The sequence below is a fragment of the Cucumis sativus genome, chromosome 3 (genome assembly GCF_000004075.3).
Source record: "Cucumis sativus cultivar 9930 chromosome 3, Cucumber_9930_V3, whole genome shotgun sequence".
In the NCBI taxonomy this organism is placed as follows: domain Eukaryota; kingdom Viridiplantae; phylum Streptophyta; class Magnoliopsida; order Cucurbitales; family Cucurbitaceae; genus Cucumis; species Cucumis sativus.
This window is the reverse complement of record NC_026657.2, coordinates 18,502,448-18,517,109: the sequence shown is the minus strand read 5'-3', so window position 1 is coordinate 18,517,109 and position 14,662 is coordinate 18,502,448. Positions and strand designations below refer to the sequence as shown.

The 14,662-nt window shown below is 33.9% G+C and overlaps 2 protein-coding genes and 1 long non-coding RNA gene across 3 annotated transcripts; all 3 read right to left on the bottom strand.

Annotated features, from left to right (window-relative positions):
- Positions 1-227: 227 nt before the first annotated feature.
- Positions 228-2,395, bottom strand: LOC116402554. The gene is made up of 2 exons (XR_004214990.1): positions 573-2,395; positions 228-468 (listed from the first exon to the last, which is right to left on the bottom strand). It is a non-coding gene; the product is annotated as an uncharacterized LOC116402554 (long non-coding RNA).
- Positions 2,396-4,168: 1,773 nt separating this feature from the next.
- LOC105434491 (splicing factor 3B subunit 4-like) lies at positions 4,169-4,821 on the bottom strand. Its single transcript, XM_031881677.1, has 2 exons — positions 4,711-4,821; positions 4,169-4,614 (listed from the first exon to the last, which is right to left on the bottom strand). The coding sequence occupies exons 1-2, from the start codon at positions 4,781-4,783 to the stop codon at positions 4,169-4,171; spliced, it is 519 nt and encodes a 172-aa protein (XP_031737537.1). The 5' UTR covers positions 4,784-4,821.
- Positions 4,822-13,134: 8,313 nt separating this feature from the next.
- LOC101211373 (MLP-like protein 28) lies at positions 13,135-14,251 on the bottom strand. The gene is made up of 2 exons (XM_004151353.3): positions 14,016-14,251; positions 13,135-13,635 (listed from the first exon to the last, which is right to left on the bottom strand). The coding sequence occupies exons 1-2, from the start codon at positions 14,206-14,208 to the stop codon at positions 13,367-13,369; spliced, it is 462 nt and encodes a 153-aa protein (XP_004151401.1). The 5' UTR covers positions 14,209-14,251; the 3' UTR covers positions 13,135-13,366.
- Between the last annotated feature and the right edge of the window lie 411 nt (positions 14,252-14,662).

Sequence of the window (14,662 nt, the reverse complement as noted above, 5' to 3'; positions counted from 1 at the left end):
TTGCTATGTGAAGGTAACTGAGAGGTCTAATCTTTGTATTCGACCAAACCAAAGTGGGGCAAGTGTATAATCCTAGGATAACAAGTTCTGTTTTTTACTATGAATGGTTACTTTCAAACATTTGATACGAAAATTGTTTACTTTTTTAATTAAGTTGAAGTCGTTAGTTTTGACAAATAGACATTGATTGTCACAAAATATAGTAAAATTCTTTTAAAATCATACGATCAAAGAAAACAACCTTAAGTCGGGCCCTATTTCAAATAACCAAAACTTTAAAAGTACTGTTTACAAAACGACCATTCGTAAACTTAGTTCCATCACAAAAATTTTAAACAACCTCATATACTAAGAAAAAAAAATAAAAAAAAATAAAAAAATAAAGCGGAAGCATTTGAAGGACATTCCCCTATGGCAATCACGTCTCCTTCTTGTCCCTCGTCGTTCTACCTCTTTTGTTACCTTTGCCTGAAATAGTTAAACATGAAAGGGTGAGTATAAACATACCCAGTAAGAGACCCACTACTGATCCTGTTAGGGGAAAAATAAACTATTAACTTCCTATGGAGTACCCTGCACAGTCACATTTTTGTGATCTCGTAGGAAACACGTAATCAGTCTAACGCCCCGAGAGGCGCATAAATCAGTCTAGTGTTCTGCATAAACACATATCAGTCTAGTGCTCCCGAATGATGCACATATCAGTCTAGTGCTATCAAAGGATGCATATATCAGGTGGTGATCCGTAGGATACCTGCAAGGTAACTACCCATTAGGAAACTAATAATTATTCCCCTCAGTCCATTCTAGACATTTTATCAGTCAACCATATTACAGTCAGATTACCTCAGCACATAATCCCTTCACTTAAAACCCTAACAGTCAACTTATTGCATTTCAGCCCAAGTCAGTCAGTAACATATCAACACATAAGTCGAACAAATTAAGTAATCATAGCATCCTCTCAGTTCACTAGCACACAGCTGTACTTGATATAATTTACACCCGGTCCACATGACAGACAACTTCACATCTGCATATTATATAGGCAACATCCACACTTTGCAGTCATTTCAACATTCATGTGTATATATATAGTTCTAGTCAAACCCAACATACATTCAATCTCAAGTCCACTTCAAATTATATGTATTATAACTGACATCCATTCTCAGTTTAGGGATAACATACAATCAACATATTCTACTTTATAGGTGAGTCCGATAGTGGAAAATCTCTTACTAATACACAATCTAACCTTAGCGTAACGATTTATCAAATAGATATACTCATACGTAATTGTCACTCACCTCAGTTCAGTTAATCCAGTCAAACGTACATCATCCATTTTTTTAACATGCCAGTCAACCATCCTTAGTTCAGTCAACAAACATTTTAATTTAGTCAATCGAAACACACTTAAAATTACTCAAAGCAATTAAGTCTCTATAACCATTTCAACATCAACACACTTAAAATTACTCGAAGCAATTAAGTCTCTATAACCATTTCAACCTACACTTAGCTGTCATATCCTTTAAGTCATTCAAGTCCATGCATAACAGTCAAATCGTTTTAATCATTGAAATCTACATATCGTTTTAATCATTGAAATCTACATATCGTTTTAATCATTGAAATCTACATATGGGTCCGGTAGAAAGTCCCTTACTTATACGTTACCTAAGGTCCTTAACCGAACCAAAGTCCCACGAAGAATACCAAGATAAAGGTGAATCGAACTCCAACACTTCTATAATAAGATAAAGGAGAATCGAACTCCAACACTTCTATAATTTGGTTGTGAATCCAAAGAAGTCAACTTTACTTTCAACACCTCAGTAAAATAGGGGCAGCGGCAATCGACCCTAAACAAAAACAATGGTACAAACAGACTAGAGTGTACTTGGTTTATGAATCGCGGAAACACGCTGCGAAGAGGAAACGCGCGCTGCCTCACGACCGATCGACAAGTTGACGCGACGGCTGGGCTTTCGAACGGAGATTGACGCGGACGTAGCCGGACGAAGCCGCAGAGGTTGGGGCTTCACGAACGGAAGCCCGCGCAGACGTAGCCGGACGAAGGCGCGGACGAACGGCACTCCGGCTTCAGCTCCGACGGAACGAAGACGGCTCGGGATGAGTTTTGTCTGAGTAGTCGTTGGCTGTAGAAAGACGCGCACGATGATGGCTTCACAGATTGTTAAACGATGCAGACCCACGGCGAACACCTCGACTCGATTAATGGGCAACGACAACAGGTGGCACGCGAACTCGAACAACACCGATGAGGAGACGGTGGGCGGCGACTAGGGCACGTAGAGAAGAAGAGAAGAAGAAGAGCTGGGGGAGGGGGTCACACGTGCGTGAGAAAGAAGAAGAGAAAAAAAATATATTTTTTAAATAATAATAATAATATATACTATTATTATTATTTTTCTTTCCAAATCCTTTTTTTTTTCTTCTTCATGGTTTCTTTTCTGTTATTCCAAATAAAAGATTCTTCAAACTAAAGTAATAAAATAACACCCGACAATTTAATAAGAAAGAATTTTCAATAATAAGGCCATTTGATTATTATTTTTTTTAAAAAAATACCTTAAATTTTGGAGTGTTACATGGAATGTAAAGGTTGGTTTTCGAACCACAAAACCAATGTACTAAGGTGATTTTACTCGTAGGTAACATAAATGTATTTTCGTAGCGTCAACTACGGTTGTCAGGAGGTTCTGAGGCTAAAAGAGGTCGTGACCGAAGATCCGAGAACCTGAGCTTAGGTTAGGATATGGAGGGAGAATTGAGATATGGCTTCGGGCCTATTATAACCCATGGTGGGTGCCATTTTTACACAAAGGAGCGGGTTCATGTTGTTATTGTGGTAAGCTAATAATGTGTGGGCTCCGTTTGGGTGCGTGTTTCCTTGTGGTTATGGATCACATGTGAGCTATTCTGGGTCGTGTGTTTAGTATGCTATCATGGTTGAATTAGATGGATGTTACTATTGTGGCGGGTACTAAATATGTGTGACCTAGTTGTGACCGCATGATTCCTTGATCATGTGCGTGCTACTCTTGGCCATATGTTTAGACGTCTTGCCACGTCTTGCCATGATCGGATTGGCTACAGGTTGGCTGGTTGATTGGGAAATATGTGATTATAATGTTTTATTTAATACATTATTTATCGATGCGTATTTACACATCTTATTAAGCATATTCTCTCCCTTTCCAGGTAGCAACCCAGGACCAAGCTTTGTTTCAGCTCAGTTGTTCTTGTAGATCTTCAATTTTTTTTTTTTTTTTTGTATAGTTTAAACTTTTGTAATTCATCACGGGGTGGTTAGTCTCATCTAGAGAGACACTATGGACTTGTGTTTTGGAAGATCCCTAATTTGTTTGAATACTTATGTATGTAATACGTAGTTTACACCTTATATATTCTACTTGAAGTTTTGAATCGATCTGAATGTGTGTGGTGAGACACACTAGTTGTATGTAGTATCTGAATTCCGTTTAAAATTTTATAGAAGTAGAAATGACTACATTTTCAGGTGTTGTTCCCTCATATTTTATGGGAGGTGCTGTCAAATTATTATACTTTACTCTTGAAAAGGGTGTTTTATAAATCTTACGTTTTCAAAGCATGTTTTAAGGAGTAGGCTGACACCAGCATCTTTTTAAAGAGGGAAGTTTTAGAACGGGGAGTGAAAGCTTGTTTCTAAATACACTATATATATGCATGGACATATAATATTTATAATCGTAAGTATTATTATTATTATTAGCTTATTATGCTCAATACTTCAAGGGAAGTGACAAGAAATGAATCAGACATCTAAAGTTGTGATCGAATTGGATGCAATAAAAGTTGCTTTATAGAGGAGGTAGGGGATTATCGTTATAATATCACTAAACATTACTTTGTGGATGGAACATAATAGAGGGGAGGCGGTGGGATGACCATTGGGGGATTATCAACGATGTTCGATTTTAAAGGCGAATGTGATGAAGTGGAGGAGGGGGAATAACCATTTGAGGGTTGTCAACATCAGAATCAAGATGATGGTGTGGTAGAGGGGGTGGAATGATCATTTGCAGACCACCTATGTCAGAATCAAGATGATGGTGTGGAGGAGGGGGTGGGATGACCAGTTTGAGGCCCGCCAACATCAGATTGTGGATGTTTGTGCGGGAGGTGGTGGAATGACCATTTGAGGGCCACCAACATCAGAATCAAGATGATGGTGTGGAGGAGGGGGTGGAATGACCATTTGAGGACCGCCAACATCAGATTGTGGATGTTTGTGCGGAGGAGGTGGTGGGATGACCATTTGAGGGCCACCAACGTCCGAATTAAGATGATGGTGTGGTGGAGGGGGTGGAATGACCAATTGAGGGCCACCAACATCGGATTGTGGAAGCTTGTGCGGTGGAGGAGGAGGGATAACCATTTGAGGGCCGCCAACATCGGAATCAAGATGATGGTGTGGTGGAGGTGGTGGAATGACCATCTGTGGTCCACCAACGTCTGAATCAAGATGATGGTGTGGCGGACGGGGTGGAATGACCATTTGAGGTCCGCCAACATCAGATTGTGGGTCAACATGAAGCAACACTGTAAATACACAAATAAAGAATTAGAATACATGCATACGTGATATATGCATACATACATATATACAAACGGAAAATAATATTCTTCAATACGTACCACGACAATGTGACATTGTGGCTATGGATAAAAGCGATAGAAAGAGAAGATAAATTCTTTGTGTTTTCTCCATATTGGTCACTAGAAAATGGAGAATAGAAGATTAATCTTGTGGAAATGGATGGAGGAACGAAGGGTTTATATAAGATGGCTTTTGTGGCCAAAACAAGAATTATAGTTTAATCATAATCGGTACGCAACTTAATAAAATTGAAATTGATAAAGTTATACCTAAACAGTTTTAATTGTCCATTTTAATGCCTAAAACTCAACAATCTTAACTTTCATCTAAAAACATTTAATATCGTGCTTAAGAGAATTTAATTACTACTTAGAGAAATTAAATGAGAATAACAAAAAGAAGTTATCCGTGAAAAAATAAATCATATGCTCGTATTACCATAAATCTTCCCGCAATAACCTTCTTTAAAATAAAAACGGAATCTTAGTTAATGATGGTAGTTATAACAGTTTATGTCAATTGATATCAGTGCATTTTGAGAACTAAGAAGTCCATGGTCCAATTCCTCTGCCTCTCCAATTTGTACTAAAAACAATTTTAAAAGTAAAAAGTAGATTTTTGCAAACTTTTACTCAAAATAAAAAAAGAAAAAGAAAGAAAGAAAAAGAAAAAAGAAAAAAGAAAAGATTTTATGAATTAATTATTGATGGTTGTCCTAAAACACCATGGAACAAGCATAACTCAACAAAGAAGTAAGTTTTATCGCTTGTAAGTCTATGGCCTCAATCTCTCATCTTCTATTGATACAAAAAAAGGGAAAATTATTAACCAAATTACTATTTCGATATATTTTATCTAACTTAATTAGGTTGTTACATAATTTTAAATATTATTGTTGAATGAGGAGTTTTTTTTACTAATGGCAAATTGCCCCTTCACTTCTCAAATTAATGACGAAACTCTACATATTTAAATATAGATCTAATTAAAAGTTGACATGTGTCCAAATTAAATTTAAGATATAAATTTGACAAATTCTTATGACGCCACCACGTGTTTTCATCATTACCTTTGATAAAAAAAATTATTTTGGTCCAAATAAATTCTATTTATTTGGACAAAAGTTCAGCTGCGACCAAAAATAGGCTTAAGTTAGCTTGAATGCTAAATAAGACAAAAATTAACGTGGCTGGGTCCAAGAGGTCAGGTTAATTCAAAAACCAAATCCAAGCTCATAAAGCTTACATGAGAACGTAATGTGTAAATAAAGATGTTCTATTCATTTGTGGGTGCATAAATTTAGACTTGAAGAGTTTATGCAATGAGAATATTTAAGTGAACGGTAAATGACGGTTAAAAAGTTTGGAATTGACTGAGGGGAAAAATTGTTAGCTTTTATTGGGAGGTGTGCCTTATAGGTGTCCCACGGGATCACTAATTATTCTGCCTCCTTTGGGAGCATTAGACTGATATGTGTTTCTGCAGAACACTAAACTGAAATGTACATCCCTCGGGCGTTAGACTGATACGTGTATCCTACGGAATCACAAGTCTGTGACTGTGCATGGTATTCCAATAGGACGTTAACAATTTATTTTCCCCTAACAGAACCAGTAGAGGGTCTCTTACTAAGTATTTTTATACCCACCCTTTATGTTTAATTTTTCAGACAAAAGTAACAAAGGCGGCAAATTGGCGAGGGGAGGAAGGAAGCGTGATCGCCATAGGGGATATTTTAAATTCGCTTTCGCTGGATGATTTATCTTTTGTTTTGTTTTTCGTACTTGAGACTGTTTAGAAAATTTGAGGTTTAACTCTATTCAAAGACTAGAAATTTATAAGTTTTATTTTATTGAAAGTTTTGGTTATTTTAAATAGGGCCCAAATATAAATTTTGTTTTCTTGAGACTTTAAATTTAATTAAATTTGGTATTTCGGGTAAACCCGGGTCTTTGTGTTAATTTAACGACTTCGACTTAGTTAAAAAAGTTGGATCTTTACAGTATAAAATCAATACAAACACAACGTTAAACTTGTCGTTTCTTTTAAAAAAAAAAGTTGTGTAAACAAGTTATTTATTGGATAATATATATGTGAGTAATAAAAGATAAATAAATAAATGCGGAAGTGTTACAATTTAATGATACTATGGGTGTTTACATTCCTTAATATGAAATATTGAAAATTATGAGTTGTTTCTAAAAGTTACATGACCTTGGTTTTTGAACTATTATTTTATTATTATTATTATTGACTTATCATATATTTTAAATCTATTTACAATTATCATCTTTTAAAATTTCATTCTCTCTTTGAAAAATAACTTAGTTTTTGTACATATCTAGTCATTAGCTGTAGAGTATCAAAAAAAAAGTTTGAGAAGTACAAATTCAAGAGCAACAATCAGCACAAGTAAACAAGGAAGCAATGTTTTTGTGTTTATTGAGAGAACAATTGATTCCAAATCCTTATGAGTACAGAATCTATTTGGTACAGAAATCACAAATCCACAAGAATATTTTGGAATTAGTCATGACAATTTCTAATCATAGAACTACGAAAACAATTCATGAGATAAAAGAAAAGAAAAGAAAAACAGAGACCAGTAATACACAAAATATTTCATGACCTTGGTGAACTCCTCTCAAATTTAACATTCATTGCAATTGGCTATTGCAATTTAATCATTTACTCTCAAAGCAAAGACACTAACACATTACAAAAAATAAATAAACAAAGATGTAATAAACAAAAAACGTGGTAAGCTAACCTTATTATTTTTTCTTTTTGCAGTGGCAAAATCTACTCAAAACGAAGGGAGAAAACATAATCTAACCATAAACAAAGTCACACAGAAAGTAAGCTAACCTTATTATGAGAAAACAAATCCCAAATATACTTTATAGTAGATTTCTCAACAAGTATTTATACAGTTTCAATGGCTTTGAGGTGTTCGTGTTCCATACACTGAAGTGATGAAACAGTGAAGTTGGCTCCATCATAATGAAATCATGAAATGTATTAAAAATGAAGGATATTCAAGTATTGCATAAAACTATTCCACACACTTTGTACTTGCAACAAAATAATAAGATAATGTCATAGTTTACCCATGTCAATTTACCTTTTTTACTTCAACCAACCATGCGATGAACTCTGGCCGCGTGTTCCTAAAAAACAAAGTTACTAAGATCAAATTGAAGAAACCAAGAAGCAGGATAGAAACTATTTCATAGTATAACAAAAATCAAGATCAAAATGTGCATTCTCAACTTGCCTAGAATTAATATTGCTAAGCAAGGAAGAAAACATATTTCATTTTAGACAGAAAGGAAAAATTCTTTTAATGACAGAGAAGAAAAAAAATGAGATTGATAAAGAAGTAGTATGACATCTTGTATTAGACATATAAATGGAAATTTTCTAGCAATTTCATTATCAGTGCTCATTTTACTTCATCTACCAATTTTGTTGATATATAACCCTTGCTAATTTACTTCATTTAAACAAAATAATCTTCAATTAGTTAAATAGAATAAGATTGACAAACCAATGATTCGAACACGATACCTTTTTCTATTGTCTTTCAAACGTTTTCATCTTTTTCCTTCTCTTTCCCTACTTGATCCCTAAACATAAGAAAATCAACAAAAAATTAATATTAAGACAACTTTGGACTAAATAACTCCAAGTTTAAGATGGGTTGAGTGAAATAAAATGACATAGTGATGAATTTTATTTTTTTATTGTGAAAAAAAGAGGTGTAAAGGTTTGTTGAGCATCATATCATTAAACCTTTGTTGTGAACGCCTTTATGGAATGCTTTGTAACATCCCGAACTCTAAGGTAATTGATTTCAATCAGATTGCTCTATTTTTACGATTTTAAATTTTGTTGAGTGTTATTTTATTTCTTCAGGCTCGGAAGAAAAATTTAATTATTGGAAAAGAAAAGAAGTGAGGGAAGAAAATGTAATAATAATAATAATAATATAAATATTATTACTATTAATTATTAATTTATAAAAAAAAGAAATTAAAATTTCTCTCTCTTCCTCTCTCTCGCGTGACCCTTCCCCGTCTTCTTCCTTCTTTTTTTTTTCCTCTTCTTCTCCTACTTCATCCTCATACCCTAGCCTCCATAGCCTCCCCTATCTTTCTTTTTCCTTTTCCTTTTCTTTTCCTTTCAGATCTGCAGCCGACCGCCGATTGTCTCGGTCTTCCATTGAAGCTGAACGTCGTCGTCGTCGTCGGTTGGTGTCACCGGCGTCGCGTCCGCTCTCACCTTGCCGTTCGTCCATACCTTCGTCCGGCTACGTCTGCGCTGGTCTCCGTTCGTGAAGTCCAGCCGCCACGTGACCCTCTGCCTTCCAGCCGCCGCGCGACCCCTGCCTTTCAGCCGTGTGTTCCAAAAAACAAGATTTAAGTTGTGGGTTGGTAGTTGTTTCATATTAATTCAAGTATTATTGTTGGGTAATTGTTGAATTGTTGTTCAATAAGGTAGCGTTTAAATCCTTTGGACGCACAACACATTTTAGATCTTGGTTGAAGTTCGATTTCACTAATACTCAAGTAAGTGTAGGAGTTTCATTGAGGAAACTAAATCAGAGAAAGTTTATGAAAATAATTGAATTTCTTATGGTTATGCTTAGGATTTTTTTCGTGGACCTTAGTTGATTAAGGAGCTTCCCTAACTCGAGGTTAGGGATTCTCTACTACTGGGCTCACCTATAGTTTTGAACTGACTGTATAGTTACCTCTGATTGAGTAGAGTTGTCAAAATGATATATATGCGTGGATGTAAACTTGGTATTGAATGTATACTGTAAATGACTGAAAATATATGTACATGGATTGACGGAGACTTGATGATGAATGTATGTCGTGATTATCTGGGAATATGTATATATATGTGGATGTAGATAGGACTAGACTTTTAGATTGTGTTTGTATGAGACGTGGATGTGAACTTGTGGTTGTCGTTTAGACTGGGTGTAGGTTATACTAAAGCCTGGCTATATACTAGCGAATTGAGGGGTGTTATGACACTATATAGTTGATTGACTGACGTATTGATATGTTGTTGACTGACATTGGACTAAAGTGGGATATGTTGACTATTAGGGTGTTAAATGACAGGATCGTATGTTAAAGTAGCTAGACTGTATTACGAATGACTGTTAAGATGTTTAGAATGGACTGAAGGGCAAATTATTAGTTTCCTATTGGGTAGTTACCTTGCAGATGTCCTACGGGATCACCACCCTTTTGTGCATCCTTCGGTTGCACTAGACTGATATGTGAATCCTTCGGGTGCAATAGACTGATATGTGCATCCTTCGGGTCCACTAGACTGATATGTGTTTCTGCAGAACACTAGACTGATTATGCGTCCTTCGGGGCGTTAGACTGATTACGTGCATCCTACCGAATCACAAGACTGTGACTGTGCAGGGTACCCCAATAGGAAGTAATAGGAAGTTAACAGTTTTTTTTTCATAATGGAACCAGTTTTTTCCCTAACTGAACCAATTTTTTCCCTAACCGAACCAATTTTTTCCCTAACCGAACCAATTTTTTCCCTAACGGAACCAGTTTTTCCCTAACGGAACCAGTTTTTTTCCCTAACGGAACCAGTTTTTTTCCCTAACGGAACCAGTTTTTTTTCCTAATGGAACCAGTAGTGGGTCTTTTTGATGTTTAAAACATTGTGATGGAACTGAGCTTACGAACTATTATTTTGGTAAAGAGTACTCTTAAAGTTTTGAATATTTGAAATCGGGCCCGACTTAAATTTGTTTTTCCTCGATTGTATGTTTTTCAAATGTCTTATATTTCATTTTGTATCAATCAAGGTCTTTTGTCAAAAATTAATGATCTCGACTTAGGTAGAAAAGTTGGGTCGTTACATGTTCCCCGACTTGTGAAAATGTTCTTTGTTTAACATCTAAAAAAATAGAGGTGCAAACCGTTTAAAAAATTTGAGAGAATAAAATCAATTTATCAATAACAAAAACTAGAAAACAAAATAAATACCAAATAGGGATGTAATTGTTTTGGGCCTTAGTTTCTGTCTTTGAAGGAATACACTCTATAAACTGATGTACAAAGAAGTCCTTAATTTTATAGTGGGAAAGCTTTCTTATCATCTAAATCTCTTTAAATTTCTCTAAAACTTGTCACAGTATCATTTCTCTAAAACTTGTGACAGTATCATAGAAAAATAGCAGAGTAGTTCCTCAAACCATAAATAGAATAAAAAAAATTATTCAAAATTTGAAATTGAGTTTACTTGATTGAAGATCTTCCTATTACAATGTGGAACTCATATTTGGGAGGGGTTATTGAAAAGAGGTAAAGAGAAAGGGGGAAGAAGTGTAGAGCTTTGGGTGAAGTTTGTGAAGAAGATAGAAATGGTGGATGTGAGAGATGTGGAAAATGTAGGGGAAATTAGGGCTTTTATAGAATTTGGAGGGATAAAAGGAAATTTTGGGAAAAAAAAGAGGGAAAAGTTTTTTTTTACAAATGGGAGAAAAATGAGAAATTTGAAAGAAAAAAAAACAAGAAAACGTTTTTTAGAGAATGAAAAGAAACATATTACTTTACATTTAAAAAATGTCAAATAATTAAAATTAATCTTGATCCATTTTTAATCGATAAGTATTTAAAATAAAAAATAAAAAATTATGTATATTTTTTATTATTGGTTATTCTTAACGTTTTTTTTTCTATCTGACAGTTTTAATAAAAACGGTAAAGAATATCAAAACCGCAGACATCAAGTATTGTCAGTTTTGTAGTAGTAATCAAGGGAAATGTCCCAACATTTCAGTTCCAAGACACATTATATTTGTTATTGATTCCGAATAAGAACTCTGTAATCTATTATTAAAGAATAATTTCCCCAAGAAAGAAGGATTCATAGAATGAGAAACACCCTCAGTTGGGGAGAGAAAAAAAACAAAAAGGATTGAAGTGTCTCTTTACAAATATTTGGCAAACACAATTTTAGCTTTGCAATAATTAATGCTACATTACTTAACTAAAACTGAAAGCACCACAAGAGCATGAACGTTTCCATCTCCTTATATTATAAATGGGTGTTCCAAAAATATTAGCAGCACTGAATACACATTCATAAAGAATTCTCCGACTCAACTCTGCACCATTTTACGATGAACAGTTTAAGCAAATTGCGAAAAATGGAATCCAAAAGAAAAAGAGAAGAGAGATGAGATGGTGGAACACAAACATGCAGTCAGAAACAGAAGAAAGCTTCATGAATTGAATTCATAGGTTCAAGAAATTAAGAACACAAGAAAGGAAAATACCAACGCTAGAATTTCTCCTCCCGCATTGCATCTACAATCAAACAGAGAGAGACAGAAACTAAAACAAGAATACCGGAGAGAGAAAAAGGATGTCGAGTCGGCCCATAAACGATTGAGCAAAAACAAATTAAAGAATTTGACTCAATTTATGAATTAAGAGTCGTAACGAATTTACTAATGTACCCGTACTAAAAACAATACTAATATTTCCCTAAGAAATATGTTGAGAGCAAAGAAGACTTTGATATATGTTGAGAAACATAGGTTTTAAGAAAGAAGAAGAGAAAGGAAAACTACAAAACAAAGGCAATGAGTATTACTGTTAGAAGTCCTTTTCTTCACTACGGCAACAATTCCAGCTTTTTGCAACTCGACAGCAATTAAAGACTAACAGCTTTTGAAATTTACATACACAAACAAATGTCAATGTTGATGAATTTGAAACATAGAATTTATATCCAATAATTTGAAGTAAAGGTGTATTTAAGTTCACTTACTGTTTGCATATTTTCTTTTTTACCAGTGTAAATAGATTATTTAAAAAATTCTTGTGTTTTTTAAAAATTTTCTCTCCTGGGAAACAGTATGTCAAATTTATTTTTCCTTTTCATACACAAGAGTAGCTAAATTGTGATTTTATTTTATTCATTTTGTTGGGAAAATCATGAAATTTTGAAACTAATTTATTTCCTTGTGTATCAACAGAAATTTAAATTATCCATTTGGATGAATAAAAACATTCTTAATTTTACGAAATCTCAATGAAAATTTTCGATAAAAACATTCTTAATTTTACGAAACCTCAATGAAAATTTTCGATAAAATGTAAATTTTTCAATAAACATTTTGTTGGAAAATTATGAAAAAGAAATTTAAGTTTAAATTAGTAAATAGATATTTTATTGCTTATAAAACATTTCTCTATTATTTGCATTTTCATGTTTAGTTTTTAGAAATTTGTTCAAATGACAAAATTGTTAAAAGTATTTGCAAAATGCAACAAAATTTCATAATTTATTGTTAATAAAACTCTAATAGACTTCTATGTATCTATCACTATCAAATTAGTATGTATGACAAATAGAACAAATATCAAAATAATTAAATTAAAATTTATAGAATAAATAATTCATTTTTGTGAAAATATATATATTGAGTTATCGTAAAAGAAAAGATACATAGGATATGATAACAAAGGCAGCATGCCAAATATTTGTTGATTTTTGTCATCATATATTACCATTAACACAACCTTGAAATACACATAGAAGAATGGAGGTTAGGAGAGAAAGCCGATCTTATTTAAAGGAATTAATTTCAAGAACCAATCCCAAGTGTTGATATTATCTGAGTTTTTCCTCAGTTTAATTGTTGCCAAGGAAGGCATCAACATTTTTGCATAGTTTAAGTCCAAATTGGAGATAGTTATTTGGTGGATCCACATTTTCATTTGCCTTCACATATTCCAGACACCAATTAACTGAGCTGTTGCCATTGTTTCCACCATCATTCACTTTAATTTTCACATTGAATATGTCAAAATCTTTGAACAAATCTCCTTCAAGACATTCGTAGATGATTGTTTTGTTGGGCTCATCCACAAGTACCTTCATCTTTACTTCAATTGAGCTACCTGTGTACATATAAATATGTTTCCAACCCGATAACTCGAGTTATTAGGTTATAAGACAAAGGAAAGACGAAACTAAAGATAGATAAGTAAAAAAAAAAAACTAAAATAAAAGTTGAGTTACAAAGTTTAGTTGATACTGAGTTACAGGATTTATTTAAACATATGTAAATAGAATTGTTTAACGCATTTGTAAGTTTTGAATTAGTGTGATGAGATAGAGCTGAGTGTCTCCTTTTGCTTAAAAAAGAATAAAGAAGGTTCAACGACAATAAGAAAACATTTGAAAGTTGAGGGAAAAAAGAAAAAGGGTGGAATTGGAAATTAAATCATTTTCAAAGTTTAAGGACAAAAGACAGAAGAAACGCAAGAAGAATCCTCACCGAAACCGAAGTCATATTTCCAAAAGGAGACGCTGCCATGAGTTAAACTATTCCCTTCTACCAACTTATAGCTCTCAAAATATTGAGGGAACACTCGAGGTAAATGGTCCATTTTGTTCTTAAAAAAGTCATAGAATTTTTTACCACAACACTTCAGCTGCACCTGATCTGAGATCTTAGCAATCTGAGCCATTTTTTCAAATTACTTTTAAGATCTGTTCATCCATTTCAAATGGAAGTGCCTTTTTATACCCAAATGTGAACCCAAGAAGTGGGCTGTTTAATGATGCTGACTTTTGATTCTTTTTATTTACAACCATTCATTCAAGTAACATAGAATAACATAGAATATATATGCACAGTTATCTAATATTCTTTTCCACGTGTAAAGTTCATTTGACACGATATGTGGTAGCTAACTATTGAATAGAATCTGATTGTAGATAGTTTCAAATGAAATCTTTACCGTTCAGAATGAAGACTCTTGTGCCAATAATGCACTGTCAAAATTTAAGCTCGATCGGACCACAAATCAATCCCCAAGTGGTTAAAGAACAAACTGCACGAAATTTGCTTTTTGTATTTTTTTTCACTTACTGTTTTTATGTCTCACTATCACTAATCATTCGTTAATTGCATAACAAAAT